Source organism: Ranitomeya imitator, chromosome 7 (genome assembly GCF_032444005.1).
Source record: "Ranitomeya imitator isolate aRanImi1 chromosome 7, aRanImi1.pri, whole genome shotgun sequence".
Lineage (NCBI taxonomy): Eukaryota > Metazoa > Chordata > Amphibia > Anura > Dendrobatidae > Ranitomeya > Ranitomeya imitator.
The window spans coordinates 209,834,418-209,854,690 of record NC_091288.1 but is presented as its reverse complement, the minus strand read 5'-3'; the positions used below and the strand labels follow the sequence as shown (position 1 = coordinate 209,854,690).

General features: G+C 41.2%; 1 protein-coding gene across 1 annotated transcript in view; it reads right to left on the bottom strand.

Moving 5' to 3' along the window:
- Positions 1–20,273, bottom strand: part of CACNA1H (calcium voltage-gated channel subunit alpha1 H) — a 391,999-nt gene that overhangs the window by 68,732 nt on the left and 302,994 nt on the right. The window contains exon 11 of the mRNA XM_069734647.1: positions 1,322–1,473. Within this exon, the coding sequence (XP_069590748.1) occupies positions 1,322–1,473 (152 nt within the window). The remainder of the gene's footprint in view (positions 1–1,321; positions 1,474–20,273) is intronic.

Genomic DNA, 20,273 nt, shown 5'->3' with positions numbered 1-20,273 from the left:
CTTTCCCACTCAACTTTTGTTCTTAAAATTATATCTACTTGACAGAATTCATAGGTGGTGGCGCTCTTTCATGAAAGCTTATGAAAAAAATCATCATTCGCAAAGTGGTGAGGAGTGGTACTGCAGATGAAGACATTAAAAAAAAAAAAGAAACAAGAAAAAAAAGAAACAACACTAGAATAAAATATATATCGTCCTGAAAATATTATTTTATCGTTTTTATTTTTATTTTTTTAAAGAAAATTAATATCAGATTGGTTCGGATATTTACTTTAAGGGTCAAAGACAAAAGTTCCTTAACTTATATACTGGAAAATAAGTAGAAAACGCCTATAACTATACAGCGTGAAATGGCCCCTTGTCCAATCTCAAAACATCAACATATATTTTTCAAGTGTAGACTTTGCTATAAATATACGGAATTTACTAGGGTGGCGCTGTTTCATTAAGGCCTATGAAAAAAATAATAATTTGCAAAGTGGTGAGAAGTGGTACTGCAGGTGACAAAAGTTTTGCAAAACTTGTTTTGATGTAAGAAAAAGCAGTACTAGCATATATTATATGATGTGATAAAATTATTTCATATTATTTTTCTTTTCAAATTAAAGTTGTTTCAGATGATTTGGGATATTTCCTTTAAGGGTCCTGCTAGGTTCATGGACAATTACAGTACAGGTATATCTGATGTCTTCCCAAATTTGGGCCCCACCAGAGTCCTCCATGGTCAGACAGGGTCCGTTATGTGACAGCACTTTATAAAATATACTTGGATGATTCCACCTTCGTGGGGACGGTCTTAGATTTCCTAACGAGGGAATCAATTTAAGAAGTCAGTTTCATTTAAAATGCATGCCGCTGAATAATCGGCGCCCAGCATCGGGCTCAGCCTCTGAAAATGAGTATTGACTTTCCTGGGAGAGACAATCTTTTTAGCGAGTTGAGGGGTCACCGTGGCAGGAGAAGAAAAAAAGTTAGGAAAATGTCATTCAGAGTAATAATGCCGGCGGCTCAGTTCTCAATCCCTTCTTATACAAAATCTGAGGCTTAATTAGGTTCTTAAAGGGAACCGTCCTCAGAGTAGACTGCTTTCATAAACCAGGCACAAATAGTTTTGCCCAGAGTAGGGCGGAGCATCAGATCGGCCATGCTCCGCCCTCTTGGAGGCTCCGCCCTCTCGGAGGCTCCACCCTCTCGGGCCCTGTTTCTCCCTGGACTGTTCCTTTAAATTTTTTGCACATGTGTAGATAGATTAAGGAAATCCATGGGAAGGGGCAGGAATTAAAGGGAAACTCCACTCGATAAATGAGAGAGAAGGGATCACCTGATGACGACGATGATCCCATCAAAGATGTTGTATGGGTTCTTGATGTAGCCAAAGATTCCAAAAGCGAGAAGCTTCAGGAGCATCTCCAGGGCGAACATGCTGGTGAAGACGATGTTACTGATCTCCAGGGCGTTGGTCAGCTCCTCCGGCTGGAGGGAAGAAGCACAATGCATGGTTACAGAGGCAGCCGCTGCTGTCTGCTGAGCCGGGTATCTAAGCCTATCGTCTGCTGGTGTATCTAAGCCTATCATCTGTCAGCTGTGTATCTAATCCTATCATGTGTGATGCTATCTGCTAAGATGTGCATCTAAGACAACCCCTTTAAATTGCTGCTGTCAGAGTGACTAGTTAGATGAGCACCATGACAGCTGGAATATAAAGGCTGAGATACATGGCTCAGCAGACAGTATCCACATGATAGCATTAGATACACGGCTCAGCAGACAGTAACACACATGATTGGATTAGATACACGGCTCAGCAGACAGTATCACACATGATAGGATTAGATACACATCTCAGCAGACTATCCACATGATGGGATTAGATACACGGCTCAGCAGACAGTAACACACATGATTGGATTAGATACACGGCTCAGCAGACAGTATCACACATGATCAGATTAGATACACAGCTCAGCAGACAGTACCACACATGATTGGATTAGATACACAGCTCAGCAGACAGTATTACATAGGACAGTATTAGATACATAGCTCAGCAGACAGTACCACACATGATTGGATTAGATACACCTCACAGCTTTACAATTTTCTGTTGTGTTACACTGTATTACATTATGATGAGTGTAGTGCTTATAGGCTGAGATACACTGGCTCAGAGTACCACACATGAGGCTTAGATATTCCATCTAATCAGCAGAGGGTGTTGCACATGGAAGGGTTAGATACACTGGCTGAGAGTAGGATTGTACATAACACCCCCTATATGTAAAAGCCATTAACAACCTTCGCTCCCCCGGATATTTCCTCCTCTTTTCTGACCTTGATGAGGGGGCAGAGAATGTGGCATTAATAATTCGCAGACCCCCATATGGCGAGGAGCGGACCGCGGACTGAGACGATAATAAAGGAGACACTTTGCATAACTCAGTCGCCTTTTCTTTTGTTTTTGGCACAGAGGCTTCTCCTTATGATCAGATTCTTCACGTCTTTTCAGCCTGCGACTTGTCCTCTACCAAGGAGTGAAGTCTGCGGAGTGTGAAGGAGCTAATTAGATGCCCAGTGGTTTGGCTGCGTTTCAGTACGCCGGCTGCACTGTGGATGCGGCCTGGTCCATGCGCTTGGCGGGAAGCCACCGAGATACAGTAGCTATTACAAATAAAGGATATATATCTGTCGGGTGCAGGCGAGAGACATATTCATACTTGCCAGCTGTCCGGGGGCTGCCAAGTGCCGAAATATATATTTACTGGCAGACATTTATAAAATAAAATGACTTTCCATAGCTAGTAATGAAAGAAGCGGCTATAAGTAAAATTTAGGATCCCTTCTCAGGCTAACATCAAGCTGCCCTGAACTGCACAAACGTGAAAACCTCATTTTAATATCTTATTCCTACATTGAAATAGAAGCACTTGAAGGTGCAGGCCCAAAGCCTGAGGCTGCACTACTGAAAGTGCTCCTAGTTGCTGCAAAAACCACCAGGAAAGCAACTCTCACTGCAGATTTATTGTGACTGAAGCTGGGATGCCAAAAAGCACTTTGAGGAATGCTGCTAAATAATTCAGATTGAGAAGAGGTTTTCCAAGTAGTGGACAACCCTTTAAAGTCGTCCTTTCATTGGATTTTTTTTTATTGTAGCTCCTCCAATTGCGGCTGTCCTACTGATTCTGGAACAGTTTTTCTTTTTTTTCTATGCCACTCCGTTCCAAAGTTATGCCCCTTTGTAATAATGGTGCAAAGTTTTCCATCAACCAATAGAACGTCTCTGTGGGCGTGGCCATGTTTTGATTGGCTGATATCAAGGAAGAAAAAGCAAACGCCCACAGAGAAGTTTTGTAGGTTACGCACGATTGCTTGAATGGAAAACTTACATTTTATTTACGGGGGTATAACTTTAGAATGGAATGGCACAGAAGAAAAAGAAAAACTGATCCAGAATCTGTGGAGCAGCGGAAATTGGAGGATGTATTCAGTTTGAATCGAAAAATCCAGTAAAACATCCCCTTTAAGAGAACTGTGAAACCCAAATAGAAAAGGATTAATTTTTCTTTATTTTTAAAAATTGATTTAAAAGCATGGTTTCCCATTTGATGCTCAGTGTATATGACCTAATTGTCCTCTGTCTGGGAAAAAAATCTGTTAAGCAAAATATTAAATTCAAAAACAGCGTTGAATGTATCGCAACACGCTGCAGGAATAAGGAGCAGAGACAAAATGGCATTAAAATAAAATGTGTCTCCGGGGGAACGTTCTGTCACATGCAAATGCTGTTTAGCGCCACTATCTATAATTGGGGCTTCTTCGCAAGAAAAAGCAAGTTTCCTTTTTAATTTGATAAGGATTAGGAAATGTAACGTAATTACTGAAAAGCTAAATGTTATTCATTTACTGACTGCTCTATCAAGAAGCAATATCAACATGTAAAAAAATATATAATATACATAAAATACTATTATATACATATAAATATTCCTTACCACTATAGTCAATATTATAGTAGTTATATTTTTGTACATAGGGGGCAGTATTATAGTAGTTATATTCTTGTACATAGGGGCAGTATTATAGTAGTTATATTCTTGTACATAGGGGCAGTATTATAGTAGTTATATTCTTGTACATAGGGGCAGTATTATAGTAGTTATATTCTTGTACATAGGGGCAGTATTATAGTAGTTATATTCTTGTACATAGGAGCAGTATTATAGTAGTTCTATTCTTGTACATAGGGGCAGTATTATAGTAGTTATATTCCTGTACATAGGGGCAGTATTATAGTAGTTATATTCTTGTACATAGGGGCAGTATTATAGTAGTTATATTCTTGTACATAGGAGCAGTATTATAGTAGTTCTATTCTTGTACATAGGGGCAGTATTATAGTAGTTATATTCCTGTACATAGGGGCAGTATTATAGTAGTTATATTCTTGTACATAGGGGCAGTATTATAGTAGTTATATTCTTGTACATAGGGGCAGTATTATAGTAGTTATATTCTTGTACATAGGGGCAGTATTATAGTAGTTATATTCTTGTACATAGGAGCAGTATTATAGTAGTTATATTCTTGTACATAGGAGCAGTATTATAGTAGTTATATTTTTGAACATAGGGGCAGTATTATAGTAGTTATATTCTTGTACATAGTGGCAGTATTATAGTAGTTATATTCTTGGCCATAGGAGCAGTATTATAGTAGTTATATTCTTGTACATAGGGGCAGTATTATAGTAGTTATATTCTTGTACATAGGGGCAGTATTATAGTAGTTATATTTTTGTACATAGGGGGCAGTATTATAGTAGTTATATTCTTGTACATAGGGGCAGTATTATAGTAGTTATATTCTTGTACATAGGGGCAGTATTATAGTAGTTATATTCTTGTACATAGGGGCAGTATTATAGTAGTTATATTCTTGTACATAGGGGCAGTATTATAGTAGTTATATTCTTGTACATAGGAGCAGTATTATAGTAGTTCTATTCTTGTACATAGGGGCAGTATTATAGTAGTTATATTCCTGTACATAGGGGCAGTATTATAGTAGTTATATTCTTGTACATAGGGGCAGTATTATAGTAGTTATATTCTTGTACATAGGAGCAGTATTATAGTAGTTCTATTCTTGTACATAGGGGCAGTATTATAGTAGTTATATTCCTGTACATAGGGGCAGTATTATAGTAGTTATATTCTTGTACATAGGGGCAGTATTATAGTAGTTATATTCTTGTACATAGGGGCAGTATTATAGTAGTTATATTCTTGTACATAGGGGCAGTATTATAGTAGTTATATTCTTGTACATAGGAGCAGTATTATAGTAGTTATATTCTTGTACATAGGAGCAGTATTATAGTAGTTATATTTTTGAACATAGGGGCAGTATTATAGTAGTTATATTCTTGTACATAGTGGCAGTATTATAGTAGTTATATTCTTGGCCATAGGAGCAGTATTATAGTAGTTATATTCTTGTACATAGGAGCAGTATTATAGTAGTTATATTCTTGTACATAGGAGCAGTATTATAGTAGTTATATTCTTGTACATAGGAGCAGTATTATAGTAGTTATATTTTTGTACATAGGGGGCAGTATTATAGTAGTTATATTCTTGTACATAGGAGCAGTATTATAGTAGTTATATTCTTGTACATAGGGGCAGTATTATAGTAGTTATATTCTTGTACATAGGGGCAGTATTATAGTAGTTATATTCTTGTACATAGGGGCAGTATTATAGTAGTTATATTCTTGTACATAGGGGCAGTATTATAGTAGTTATATTCTTGTACATAGGGAGCAGTATTATAGTAGTTATATTCTTGTACATAGGAGGCAGTAATATAGTAGTTATATTCTTGTACATAGGGGGCAGTATTATAGTAGTTATATTCTTGTACATAGGGGCAGTATTATAGTAGTTACATTCTTGTACATAGGGGCAGTATTATAGTAGTTATATTCTTGTACATAGGAGAAGTATTATAGTAGTTATATTCTTGTACATAGGGGCAGTATTATAGTAGTTATATTCCTGTACATAGGGGCAGTATTATAGTAGTTATATTCTTGTACATAGGGGCAGTATTATAGTAGTTATATTCTTGTACATAGGGGCAGTATTATAGTAGTTATATTCTTGTACATAGGAGCAGTATTATAGTAGTTATATTCTTGTACATAGGAGCAGTATTATAGTAGTTATATTTTTGAACATAGGGGCAGTATTATAGTAGTTATATTCTTGTACATAGTGGCAGTATTATAGTAGTTATATTCTTGTACATAGGAGCAGTATTATAGTAGTTATATTCTTGTACATAGGAGCAGTATTATAGTAGTTATATTCTTGTACATAGGGGCAGTATTGTAGTAGTTATATTCTTACGCATTGTGTTCTTAATCTTTTCTTTATTCTATTTACTTTTGCTATTAAGAATAGTTGTTGGATTTGTCTTCAGGTTTGTCGAGTTGTATGTAGCGTGCTAACCATGTAAAAAATATGTCTGACTCTTTCAGAGGAGGTAACACATTATGTATTTGGACTGGAGAGCTCCGGAACTATAAGGACATTTGTGAGGCTGACATCTTTCTTGTTTATTATGGCTTTTCAGAATCATAACTGATGAAGGGTGTTTTTCTCTTATTACAAGCAAATTACTTTGTTATGGGTTCTTATCCTCTGTGTAAATGGGAACTTTTTTTTAACCAGGCCCTAGAGCACTAGACACCTTCTGTGCTAATGACGCACTGTAAAATGATAGCGTTATCCACTCCACACACTGGAGTTACAGCAAGTTACAGCTTTTCGTTCCTGGAAGCAGACCTTGGAGCTGACATACACTTTTTAAAAACTTCTACCTGAGTTGAGACAAGTTGATTGGTGTAATTTTACAGACAGTTTGCAAAAAAATTAGAAACTTTTCCTAGCTTTGCTATTTGGGTAGTTATTATTGTGGTAGCTACTGCCTCACCAACACCGGAGCTACTGCAACCCTCAACCTACTGTCTCCTTCCCCATAATCCTGTAGAATGTAAGCCCGCAAGGGCAGGGTCCTCGCCCCTCTGTATCAGTCCGTCATTGTTAGTTTGTTTACTGTATGTGATATTTGTAACTTGCATGTAACCCCTTCTCATGTACAGCACCATGGAATCAATGGTGCTATAGAAATAAATAATAATAATAATAATAATAATTAAGGAAATCTGACCATCCCAATACAAATTGTGTCAGTCCACAGTAGAAGGGCTGTGCCAATAGCAGCCAGAGACAGTAAGAAGTCAGTAGGCCCCTAATGCGTTTTTAGTAATCTTTTTCCAAGATTTAAAGGTAGAGATGCTAAATGTCAGATCGCTGCTGAGTTCCCCTCTCAATCCTGAGAATGGGAGACTCAAAATCCCCTGCTTGAATGAATGGTTTGTGAGCATGTACAACCATGGAGCAGTGGTCGCACATGCTCACTTCGAACAGATTTCCACGTGAAGCTTAGGAACATCCTTTTTGTGATTGGTGGTGGTCCCAGTAGTCAGACCACCAGTGATCATACATCCGGAGGGAGCTCCATTTGGATTTTTGCTTTAGGGCCTCCACTAAATACGGTGAAGCTCATAACATCTAGTTTTGGTCGGACAATACACGTGCTGATTTTGGTAAAACCCTACTGCCCTTCGAGGTCCATTTTGCTGTATATTCACCTCTAGTCTTAGCTTCAAACCCCACAAATTGCTTTTATCTGGGAGTAATATTATATTTCATACTTTATTGCTCCCCGTTTTATGATATAAAAACTTCATTCAGAGAAGAATAAAATAAGTCAAAAACAAACAAAAAAATCTACAAAACAGAGGCCTGCAAGTAAATCCCCTACGACATCGGCGGCTCTGCTTAGCTAGACTGTTAATTAAAGGCGCCTTCTCAAAGGAGGCGATAACACTTTAATTTCAAAGTCCTGATAACCTCTTTATTTCAAGATATTTTTTTTTACGTTTTTTTATGGCTTTTTTTTTTCACTTTTTCTTTTCTCACATTCGATTTTCTCATTTAATAATCACCCAGAATTCAGTAACTTTCTACCTGTCTTCAATGTGACAAGAAAGTCATTTGGATGAAAGATGGAGAAAGGTATAAATTGAAATGTGCTCTGAGATTTAGGTAACGGAATAGGAGGGGGCGCCAGCAGCTCTGTAATCTTGTGTTTTCACGCAATGTAACTGCTGTTGGTTTTAGCAAAACGGCTTTTATTGACAATGCAATAGATTCAGGTAGTAAGGCATAAATAGCAGAAAATATATTGGTTGGCTGCCCGCCTGCAGACATATACGCCTGAAATTTTTTAATCCGTTTTTTTTCTAAATATTTCTCTACGAAAATAAGAAAATTCTCACTGTGGCAGATATATTCTAAAGTTCTGGTTCTATGATAGAGCAGAATATCATTTGTGCAGGAGGAGGAGGAGGGGACACAGGAAAAAGTCCAAAATGTGCCCTTCTACCTCCACCAGGAGCTGGAAATCTGGAAGAGTGCACTAATTCCTCCAACCACTAGATGGTGCTTTATCAAAACACTTCTACTCACAACTGAATGAGTGATCTGTGCTACAAAGTGCAGGTTCAGTTTATTTTAACAGCACACCATGTGGTAAAGCATGGTATTGCAATTACCGTCTCATTTTGAGGTGTTGGCCATGGGATAGGTTCTAGCTCATGGCTACCGAGCTGCAAAAAAGGAGTATTAAGAACTATGATTTTCTCCCCATGTGAAATTTGATTAGTGGAGGTTAAAGCAATCCTCCACTGAAAAGTAACTATACATTGTACTTGTAATATTTCCCTACCAGGTGCTCTCGGCTTTCCCTCCACAGTCTCTTCTTCTCAGTTCGACTTTCCCTTCCTCAAGTTTTCAAGAAGGCCATGGCCATGCCATGGGGAGTGCATTGTTAATTCTAAACCTTTTCTATCCTGCCATTCCTACCCCTTTACTGTGCTGTGGGATAATAATGGCAGATAACGTGTGGTTGAGACTTATCACTCCACTCCTCATGCCAGTATGTCGGCCATCTTTGAAGCAAGAGGAAAGGTTTGCAGATCTGAGAAGAGTTGGCAGTGGGAGGCGTAAAAGTGCATCAGGTAGAGTGACTATACGTGAGAAATGTATAACTAGTTTTCAGTTCCATGTTGGAGGGTCAATTGAAAATGGGGTCTGAAGTTTAAGTGACTCCAGGGACCAAAAAAGGTAGGGTCTTGTCCTTAAGTCTCCATACAAAGGTAGTTCTAAAACCAGAAGATCTGTAGTAAACGATGACATAGGAGTTAGATCGAAACGTATACTGCCGATGGAACAGTATTCAAGGAATGTAGCTGATGTCATACACATTGGTAACTTTAGAAGACCCAAAAGACAACCTGGGATGTAGTCGAGACTAGAAAACAAGGAAGATAAGGCACCACAGTCATTATGAGGAACCACAGTTGACCAAATGGGAAGCTATGCTAAGGATGCCTTCAAGAAACAGACATTGCTGGGTCAGGTTGACAGGATGTCTGATTTTTCTGGACAATGGGGTTCAGAACCAGCTATTACCAATAGTAGAGTATAGCCAAAGTCCTTAATTGTGTTACCTGGTAAATGAAAAGTCAACATGCGGTGGTCCTGCTCCTCATGAGCTCCATTGTCCTCATTGCCAACTATTTAACAAGCCACAAAATATCTTCGTAATGGAAAATTCCAACATCGAATGATTGTCTATTCAATGTACGTCAGGTTAGGAGATGAAAAGGAGTATTAATGCCTTCGAGTCCCATGCGTCTACGCAAACATTGCCTATCTCCTGGCCCCATAAATAATCTGCTTAATTTCAAGTGTTATAATGACCCATTGGTAACTTTAGAAGACCCAAAGATGTAGTCAAGACTAGAAAAAAGAAGGATAAGGACTGAAGAAGTCATCACAGTCATTCCGGGAAAGCACAGTAGGCCATGTGGGAAGACTTAGACTAATGCTTTTGAGAAGACAAAAGTGAGGCATTGCAGGATTGGTGGTAGACACGACATGCAATGACGTAGTAGAGCACAGTCAAGGTCATTTATTGGCCTAATATATGAAAAGTCAACATGGTCTAGTCTTGATCCTCAGAATCTCGGTTGCCCCCATTTTCAACATTTTTTTAGAAGGCCAAAAAATTACTTCATGAAGAAACCCAGCTTTGATTTGTGTACTGTGTCATATAGATCAGGTTATGAGATGAAAAGGAATATTAATGTCTAGGAGCCCCATGCGACCATGCAAACATTGTCTATCTCCTGTGCTCATAAATAACTTATGTTGCTTTGTTTCGAGGGTTATAATGATTGAATTTTGCCCGCAGCCATAGACACCCTTCAACCAGAAACTCTTTCCCTTTTCTCGTTCCCTTGTTCGTTTTTTTTCCCTAGACCTTGACTTCCACGAGAAAACCTTCATTTGTGATCTTAAATGAAACAAAATCACCTCGTTTGAGGGACGGTGTAAAGGGCAAGCCCATTAGCGAAAATGAGAATTCTAAAATTCTAGGTGTGTGGGTGTTAGATCCAAAAGCGTTTTCCGACAAGGTGACGTGTGTACCTGTCTCTAAAAAAAAAAAGTCTTCAGTGAGGAACAATATTAATTTCCATACATCACCATATATGAATGTAAACGATGTGCTTATGTGGAGTGGCGGTTTTATTTATGTGGAAGGCAAAAAAAAGAGGGCAACAGGTGTCTCTTCCAAAGGAAGAATAATTATCAGGTAACGACTTTAATAGACGGTTTTGCTGGTAATTACCTTAGCCCCGATTGACTGCCAGACTTAGGGTTAAAATAATAATGAGACTTGCGGCTGAGATGACCCCACCGGTTATTCGTCTCCCGGAACGGAGACACAAAACAAGTTTCTAATTTCATATGATTAGATTTACCCGATTGTTCATACAGAGCAAGCAGTTGTTCTAATGACTGCTACTATGGCGAGCCAGCCATGCCTGATGAAGAAGTCCAGAAATGAAGCTCGATGGCTGGTGGGGAGAGACGGATGATTGTCAGAGCCATGATTGACATGTTTAGGAACCTGACTACTGTGCATTATGTCCGGGTGGCTGAGGCTCCGTCGCAGGATGATATGGCGAATGTGAGCGGATGAGAGACGATGAAAAGTTTCCGGGGATTTGGAAATTATTCCGACTGGTGTATAATGTCGCTTTTATTAAGCTAATCAGATTTTGCAATTACACGACACGATGAAAGGCGCAATGTTTAATTCTGAAGCCATTTTGATATTTTTAATATTTTTAATGTCACCATCGCTCATGAAAGGGAACTCGTCACCAGCAGAGGTTTTTCCTAAAAAGGGGAGCTCAATACTTTTTTTTTTTTGTTAGAAGCATCTCTTGATGATAAGCTGAAATCCTGCTGGCGGGATTCCCAGAGATCGGTTATATAATCTACACACCGCTCATTTATCCTGCAGCACCACCATAGGAGAAAGGAGGTACTACACAATTCTAAATTAAATCAGTAGGCTTTTGGATCCTCAGGGAAGAGCACAACACATCCAAACAAATTTGGTATAGACAACTTTATCATAAGAACTACAGTATATCTAGACCAAATCTGAAATATAGAGCTGAGGGTCCTAAGCAGAAGACCACCACCTTCTTTATACCATGTGTACGGGTTTTAGCTCTCTGGTAGCCGCTTGGATATGCACAGGAACAAGGTTTTTATATCAGAACAGAAAAAGTTTATTGTGCTTTATAAGCTTTACAGCTCCAAAATGAAACGGCTTTTCTTTAGCACAAATCAGTAACAAAACAGTCCTCTCTCTGGGTAAGGCAAAATGAATCAAACGGTCTCACCAACTTGATATTACAAGAACCTCTCAGGCTCCATCTTTCTGCAGCCTCAGCATACTACTCCGACCTAAGCTAGACCAGGTGCATTTTATTCAGCCAGTAAAACCCAGACTGGGAGCAACCTTTCTCACCCAGGCTCTTCTGGTCATTCCTAAATCCCGGACCCAAATTCCAGTCAAACTGATAACCACCTCAGTCACACATACCTGTGATCTATGACCTTACACATCCTACACTTTTCCCCTGTTACATTGATAGCTTCTCTATCACCTACCTAATGGGTCTAGCTTAGCTGCTCTGTCTACTGTGAGTCTAATCCACTTACTGCCTTATTAGAATCTCAGTTTGTTACTTCATCTCTATCCTATTCGGAAGGGTAAGGGGCGTGGCTTTACACAAGGGGGCGTGTCGGCTAGCTCTCCTGCTGTCTGCGGGAAGCAGAGCGTCCCGTGCTGGACAGCGGGGAAAAGGCTCAAAACCGGGACAGTCCTGCACAATGAGGGACGGTTGGGAGCTATGAGCCTATTGCTTTACACTGCAGCTCTGCTTATCCTGAAGAAGGTTACTTTGAAGACTAGAATGCCAATTTTGCCAACAAAAAGGACAGAACTCTCCCTCCCACGAACTACAGGACCTTCTGAGTCCAAGGAAGTCCGACATCCCAGGATGCCCAGCAGGAGTTAATCCGCCTATGTTAAAGCAGGAAGCAGAATCCATCTGGATGGGAAGAACAACGCGGAGCGCCTCCAGACTGCACTCCGAGGCCTATTGTGATTACAGACATTCAGCATAGATTTGTATATGAAATGAATGTGGAGGGAGGCTTAGCTGTATCCGCGCGAGAAGCTTATCACCGACTAGAGAAGAACTCATTAATTAGGGATTTTTTAGATTCCCAAAAGCAGGGGAAAAAGTGAGATGTCCACAGATGTTCTCTATTCGCACTGATTGCCACCTAAGTCTTCATTCCTACTTGTCATCATCTTTATAAAAGTTTGGACCCACCACCCGTCCCCCCCAACAATGTTTTCCAAACATCTGTTCATTTTTTTTTTTTTGGGGGTGGGGGGTGGGGGGGTTAGTCCTACATCTTATGGCGTAGAACTGCGCCTGTCGTGGTGACTCATGTCTAGCCGTCGGTGATAAACAAGAGTTATTAATCCAAATTTGTGCACGACACCGGAGCCCCCTGGCATTATAGATGAGGATGAACGCAATCTGTTTCTTCTCGTAATTTGGCTACTAAGTAGATTTCGCTGTAAACGCAAAACCAGCGTGTCGTATGGAAGTCGTCCATCATCGCTATCCAGCAGCAAAACATGAAGGACCCTCTCGCCCGGGCAATAAGTGGCTGCCGCAGGATGGTACACATAGACATATGGAAGGCACAGCAATATAGCCAAACCTGCCTAATTCTCCCGTTACCCTCCAAATAATACTTCACACTACTGGCCAGTGCATGCAGCTTTCCATAGACCGTCCCATAGCGAATGAGCTTCTAGTGCACCCAATAAAATGCAAAGATATACTATATTTAAAGGGAATCTGTTGCCATGTTTTTGCTAACTAATCTGATGTAGGGGCAGAGGCCCTGATTCCAGTGATGTGTCACTTTCTGGGCTTCTTGCTATTATTTTGATACAATCCATGTTTTCACTGCTGCAGACCTAGAAGTTCTCTGAATGCTGAGCCCCATGTACATAGTGTTCAAAATGATAACAGTCCAATATGACTAACCTGATTAATCACTGTTTTTGGTATAAATTATATAACTACATGTCAAAATTTACCAGTTGGTGCAGTAGATGCTAAGAAAATCACCAGACTCCCCATTCATGACCTGCAGGTTTCTGAGTCTGCGGATTAGAATAATTAATTGAAAGGGGGAAGTGATCACAATAATATCAGTGTGGAGATCAATCAGTGAGGTCAATCATTCTGTGAAGAAATGGGGGTGAATCAGGCGGCCCTTATATAATGGTGAAGCCAGGACATGTTGTACATGCATTTCTCATTGAAAGCCTGAGGAATATAGGTAATTCGAGACATTCTTCAGAAGATTGGAGCTGGTAAAACTTATAAAGAAGTGCAGACAATGTTCGGCTGGTCAGCTAAAATGATCTCCAATGCTTTATAATGGAAAGCCAAACCAGAGAGACGTGGAAGAAAACGGAAGACGACCATTCTAATGGATGTGAGAATGGTCAGAATGGCAAAGGCTCAGCCAGTGATCGGCTCCAGGATGATCACAGTCTCAAGATACCTGTGAGGATTGTGAAAGAAGTCTCTTAGTAAGAAGTCCCCGCACTGTCCCACTGTTATAAAAAAGACTTGTACTGGCTGATACAATATACCAAAGAACACATCAACCGGCCTAAAGAGAAACGGAAAAACATTTTGCGGATGGATGAAAGTAAAATTGTTCTTTTTGGGTCCAAGGGCCGCAGACAGTTCATCAGACGACCCCCAAACTCTGCATTCAGCCACAGCACACTGCAGACAGTGAAGCATGGTGGTGACGCATCATGATACGGGCAGGTTTCTCTTACTATGGTGCCAGTCTGTTTACCGCATACCATGGATCATGGACCAGTTTGCATATATTAAAATACTTGAAGAGGTCATGTTGCCTTACGCTATAGGATATGCCCTTGAAATAGTGTTTCAACAAGACAATGACCCTAAACTTACCAGTAAATTAGCAAAATCTTGGTTCCAGTCCAACAAAATTGAGGTTATAGAGCGGCCGGCCCAATCCCCGGACCTTAATCCCATAGAGCACTTGTGGGGTGACATGAAAAATGCAGTATCTGAGGCAAAGCCAACAAATGCCAAAAATTGTGGGATGTAGTCCGAGCATCCTGGGCTGGAATAAGAGGTGACAGAGGGCAGAAGTCGGTTGACTCTATGCAGCATAGATGTGAAGCCAGTCCAAAGAACTGTGGGTGTTGTGACATGGTTACTGGCACGGTATATGAGGGGAGATATGTATTACTGCGCATAATGGCGTCAGTGATGTGAAACCAAAGTATTTTCCTCCAACATGTAAGCCTGTAATATTGACTTGTAAGTTGGCATCTGATGTAACATATTGTGCTCTTAACCTTGATGACTAGTGATGTTTACTAATATGTTAATTATGCATTGTTAAGGCCAGATAGTTTGTTGACTTCGAAAACAGAGAACAAAAAACTATGCAAATAGAATTATGCTACTTGATCTCATCACCATTCTTGCACTGTATGTAAATACTGAATGAAGGACACTTGTTAAGTATAACAATAGTTTACTGTTATGATCAGGTGACCTTGGAGCAGCATGAATACTTTCACTGGAGTAGGTGGTAACTATATTGACCGCAAACCCTGATCTTATCACCGCAACTAGAAGTAGCCGTGGGGTGTGCCTAACAAAACCTAGACACCTCGACACAGCCGGAGAACTAAATATCCCTAAAGATGGAAATAGGAATACTATCTTGCCTCAGAGCAGAACCCCAAAGGATAGGCAGCCCCCCACAAATAATGACTGTGAGTAGTAGAGGAAAAGGCAAACTCAGGCAGAAAACAGGATTTTAGCAAAAGAGACCACTAAGTTCTAGCTAAATAGGAAAGGATAGGACAGGACACTAAGCGGTCAGCATTAAAATCCTTCCAAAATATCCACAGCAGAAAATACAAAAATAAACTCCACCACCTAACTAAAGGTGTGGAGCGTATATCTGCAACTCCAGAGAATCCAACCAGACTGAGAAAACACTGACACAGTCTAAGCTGGACAAATAGAAAAACAAACGAACAGCACTGAAAATAAGCACACTGCATGTGTGCCACAAGAAAAGAAACAGACACTTATCTTTGCTGAATTGGCAACCAAGCAGGAGAGGCCAGGAGAGATCCAACACTTCCCAAGAAACATTGACAACTGGCCAGGAGTAAAGAGTCCAGCAAACCTAAATACCCCAGTCAGAAATGCAATCAGCAGATACACCTGTGCAAGACTGCAGCCCAGGGACAACTGCATTACCATTTACAACCACCGGAGGGAGCCCAAAAGCAGAATTCACAACAGTTTACATGCCTCTGCACAGAGAGACTGAGAGATAGCCAGAGATTCAGCTAAGACATCAAAAGGACCAGAGACAACACCGCAGCCAAGACATCATGGCTCCATCACGAGGGACACCAATTTATTATTCTACAGAATGCCAACCTAGGGGACTTCGGCCTTGGTTGGAAGAATACAGATATGCTCCATTGATCATCGCTGAACCATGGATAAGTTTGGAGAAAGCCAGAAATGGGACCAGCCAGTCACCTGGCTCCATGGAGAAGTTCGGATAAGCCAGATTGTGACCCTCTGGTCAACTGGCCTTGTACCGCAATGGACTGTCATCTCCCTAAGCTTGTTGTTACCTCCTCTCTGTGTGCGTGCCACAGGTGGGGTAGTCGACCCTGGAAGATGAAACCAGGTTGTGACCCTCCAGTCAACTGGCCTTGTGCCTGAATGGACTATCTGTTGTGAGTTCTGTTTTTGGGCTCCCTCTGGTGGTACTGATGGTACTGGGTGACTTGTCTTTCCTGGGTTTCTGGGTTCCACCTGTTCCATCAGCATATGGGAGTTTCCTATTTAACCTGGCTTTGCTGGCATTTCCTCGCCGGTTATCAATGTATCCAGTGTGTCTTGTTACCTCTGCTCCCTGCTCCTAGAACCTTCTGGACAAGCTAAGTTTGGATTTTCCTGTTTTGTGTTTTGCTTAATTTGGTTTTTAGTCCAGCCTGCAGATATGTGATTCTCTGCTGCTGGTTGCTCTAGTGGGCTGAAATTGCTTTTCATGTACCATGAGTTGGCACATGAGTTCAAGTAATTTCAGGATGGTTTTTTGAAGGGTTTTTCGCTGACCGCGCAGTTCACTTTTGTATCCTCAGCTATCTAGCTTTAGCGGGCCTCATTTTGCTGAAACTGTTTTCATACTACGTATGTGCTTTCCTCTCATTTCACCGTCATTATATGTGGGGGGCTGCTATTTGCTGTGGGGTATTTCTCTGGAGGCAAGAGAGGTCTGTGTTTCTTCTGATAGGGGAAGTTAGATCTTCGGCTGGAGCGAGACGTCTAGGATCATCGTAGGCACGTTCCCCGGCTACTTTTATTTGTGTGTTAGGTTTAGGGTCGCGGTCAGCTCAGGTTTCATCGCCCTAGAGCTTGTTTGTATCTGTGCTTGTCATTTTTGTGATCCCCTGCCATTGGGATCATGACAGTATAACCGGCCCACAAAGTGTTAATTGTATTGGCTGAAGTAGGAGGATAAGTAGTCTGAGGAAGTTTTTTTTTTTTTTTTCCCCCCTTTCCCTCAGAGTTTGCTGCCTAGCCTTATTGCAGCCTGGCTACTTCCTCCTCCTCTTAATCTTTGAATGGCTCTGATCTCAGCTGTTTATCATGGACGTCCAGAGTTTGGCTTCCAGCCTGAATAATCTTGCCGCTAAGGTTCAAGATATACAGGATTTTGTTGTACATGCTCCTATGTCTGAACCTAGAATTCCTGTCCCAGAGTTTTTTTCTGGAGATAGATCTCGTTTTCTGAATTTTAGGAACAATTGCAAGTTGTTTCTTTCTTTGAAATCTCGCTCCTCTGGAGACCCTGCTCAGCAAGTCAAGATAATTATATCTTTCCTGCGGGGTGACCCTCAGGATTGGGCATTTGCATTGGCACCAGGGGACCCTGCGTTGCTTAATGCGGATGCGTTTTTTCTGGCATTGGGTTTGCTCTATGAGGAACCTAACCAAGAGATTCAGGCTGAAAAAGCTTTGTTGGCCCTCTCTCAGGGGCAAGATGAAGCAGAAATTTATTGTCAAAAATTTCGGAAGTGGTCGGTACTTACTCAGTGGAATGAGTGCGCTCTGGCTGCAAAGTTTAGAGATGGCCTTTCTGAGGCCATTAAAGATGTTATGGTGGGGTTCCCTGCGCCTGCTGGTCTGAATGAGTCTATGACTATGGCTGTTCAGATTGATCGGCGTTTACGGGAGCGCAAACCTGTGCATCATTTGGCGGTGTCGTCTGAACCGTCACCTGAGATAATGCAATGTGATAGAATTCAGTCCAGAAGTGAACGGCAAAAGTATAGGCGGAAAAAAGGGTTGTGCTTTTATTGTGGTGATTCAGCTCATGTTATATCAGCATGCTCTAAACGCACAAAAAAGGTTGATAAGTCTGTTGCCATTAGTACTTTACAGTCTAAGTTCATTCTGTCTGTGACTCTGATTTGTTCATTATCATCCATTTCCGTCGATGCCTATGTGGATTCAGGCGCTGCCCTGAGTCTTATGGATTGGTCATTTGCCAATCGCTGTGGGTTTAGTCTGGAGCCTCTGGAAGTCCCTATTCCTTTGAAGGGAATTAACTCTACACCTTTGGCTATGAATAAACCTCAGTACTGGACACAAGTGACCATGCGTATGACTCCCGTTCATCAGGAGGTGATTCGCTTCCTGGTACTGTATAATTTGCATGATGTTCTAGTACTTGGTCTGCCATGGTTACAAACTCATAATCCAGTCCTTGACTGGAAATCAATGTCTGTGTTAAGCTGGGGTTGTCAGGGGGTTCATGATGATGCACCTCCGATTTCTATCGCTTCATCTACTCCTTCTGAGATTCCTGTGTTTTTGTCTGACTATCGGGATGTTTTTGAGGAGCCTAAGCTCAGTTCGCTTCCTCCTCACAGGGATTGCGATTGTGCTATAAATTTAATTCCAGGCAGTAAATTTCCTAAAGGTCGTTTGTTCAATCTGTCAGTGCCAGAGCATACTGCTATGCGGGATTATGTTAAGGAGTCCTTGGAAAAGGGACATATCCGTCCATCTTTGTCCCCTTTGGGAGCAGGTTTTTTTTTCGTGGCCAAAAAAGATGGTTCCTTGAGGCCTTGTATAGATTATCGTCTTTTGAATAAGATTACCGTAAAATATCAGTATCCTTTGCCATTGTTGACTGATTTGTTTGCTCGCATTAAGGGGGCTAAATGGTTCACTAAGATTGATCTTCGGGGTGCGTATAATCTTATACGAATAAAGCAAGGTGATGAGTGGAAAACCGCATTTAATACGCCTGAGGGCCATTTTGAGTATTTGGTAATGCCTTTTGGACTTTCTAATGCTCCTTCAGTCTTCCAGTCCTTTATGCACGATATTTTCCGTGAATATCTGGATAAATTTATGATTGTGTATTTGGATGATATTTTGGTTTTTTCTGATGACTGGGAGTCTCATGTTCAGCAGGTCAGGAAGGTGTTTCAGGTCCTGCGGGCCAATTCCTTGTTTGTAAAAGGCTCAAAGTGTCTCTTTGGAGTCCAGAAGATTTCTTTCTTGGGGTATATTTTTTCCCCTTCTACTATTGAGATGGATCCCGTCAAGGTTCAGGCTATTTGTGACTGGACGCAGCCTACATCTCTTAAGAGTCTACAGAAGTTCTTGGGCTTTGCTAATTTCTATCGTCGTTTTATAACTAATTTTTCTAGTGTTGTTAAGCCTTTGACGGATTTGACTAAGAAGGGTGCTGATGTTGCTAATTGGTCTCCTGCGGCTGTGGAGGCCTTTCAGGAACTTAAGCGCCGGTTTTCTTCTGCTCCTGTGTTGCGTCAGCCAGATGTTTCGCTCCCTTTTCAGGTTGAGGTTGATGCTTCCGAGATTGGAGCGGGGGCGGTTTTGTCACAGAGAAGCTCCGATGGCTCAGTGATGAAGCCATGCGCGTTTTTTTCTAGAAAGTTTTCGCCGGCTGAGCGGAATTATGATGTTGGTAATCGGGAACTTTTGGCCATGAAGTGGGCATTTGAGGAGTGGCGTCATTGGCTAGAGGGTGCTAGACATCGTGTGGTGGTCTTGACTGATCACAAAAATTTGATTTACCTTGAGTCTGCCAGGCGTCTGAATCCTAGACAGGCTCGTTGGTCACTGTTTTTCTCTCGTTTCAATTTTGTGGTTTCATACCTGCCAGGTTCAAAGAATGTGAAGGCGGATGCTCTTTCTAGGAGTTTTGTGCCTGACTCCCTTGGAAATTCTGAGCCCTCTGGTATCCTTCGGGATGGGGTGATTTTGTCTGCTGTCTCCCCAGACTTGCGACGTGCTTTGCAGGAGTTTCAGGCGGGTAAACCTGATCGTTGTCCGCCTGAGAGACTGTTTGTTCCGGATAATTGGACCAGTAGAGTCATCTCCGAGGTCCATTCTTCTGCGTTGGCAGGTCATCCTGGAATATTTGGTACTAGAGACTTGGTGGCCAGGTCTTTTTGGTGGCCTTCCTTGTCGAGGGATGTGCGTTCTTTTGTGCAGTCTTGTGAGGTTTGCGCTCGGGCTAAGCCTTGCTGTTCTCGGGCCAGTGGATTGTTGTCACCTT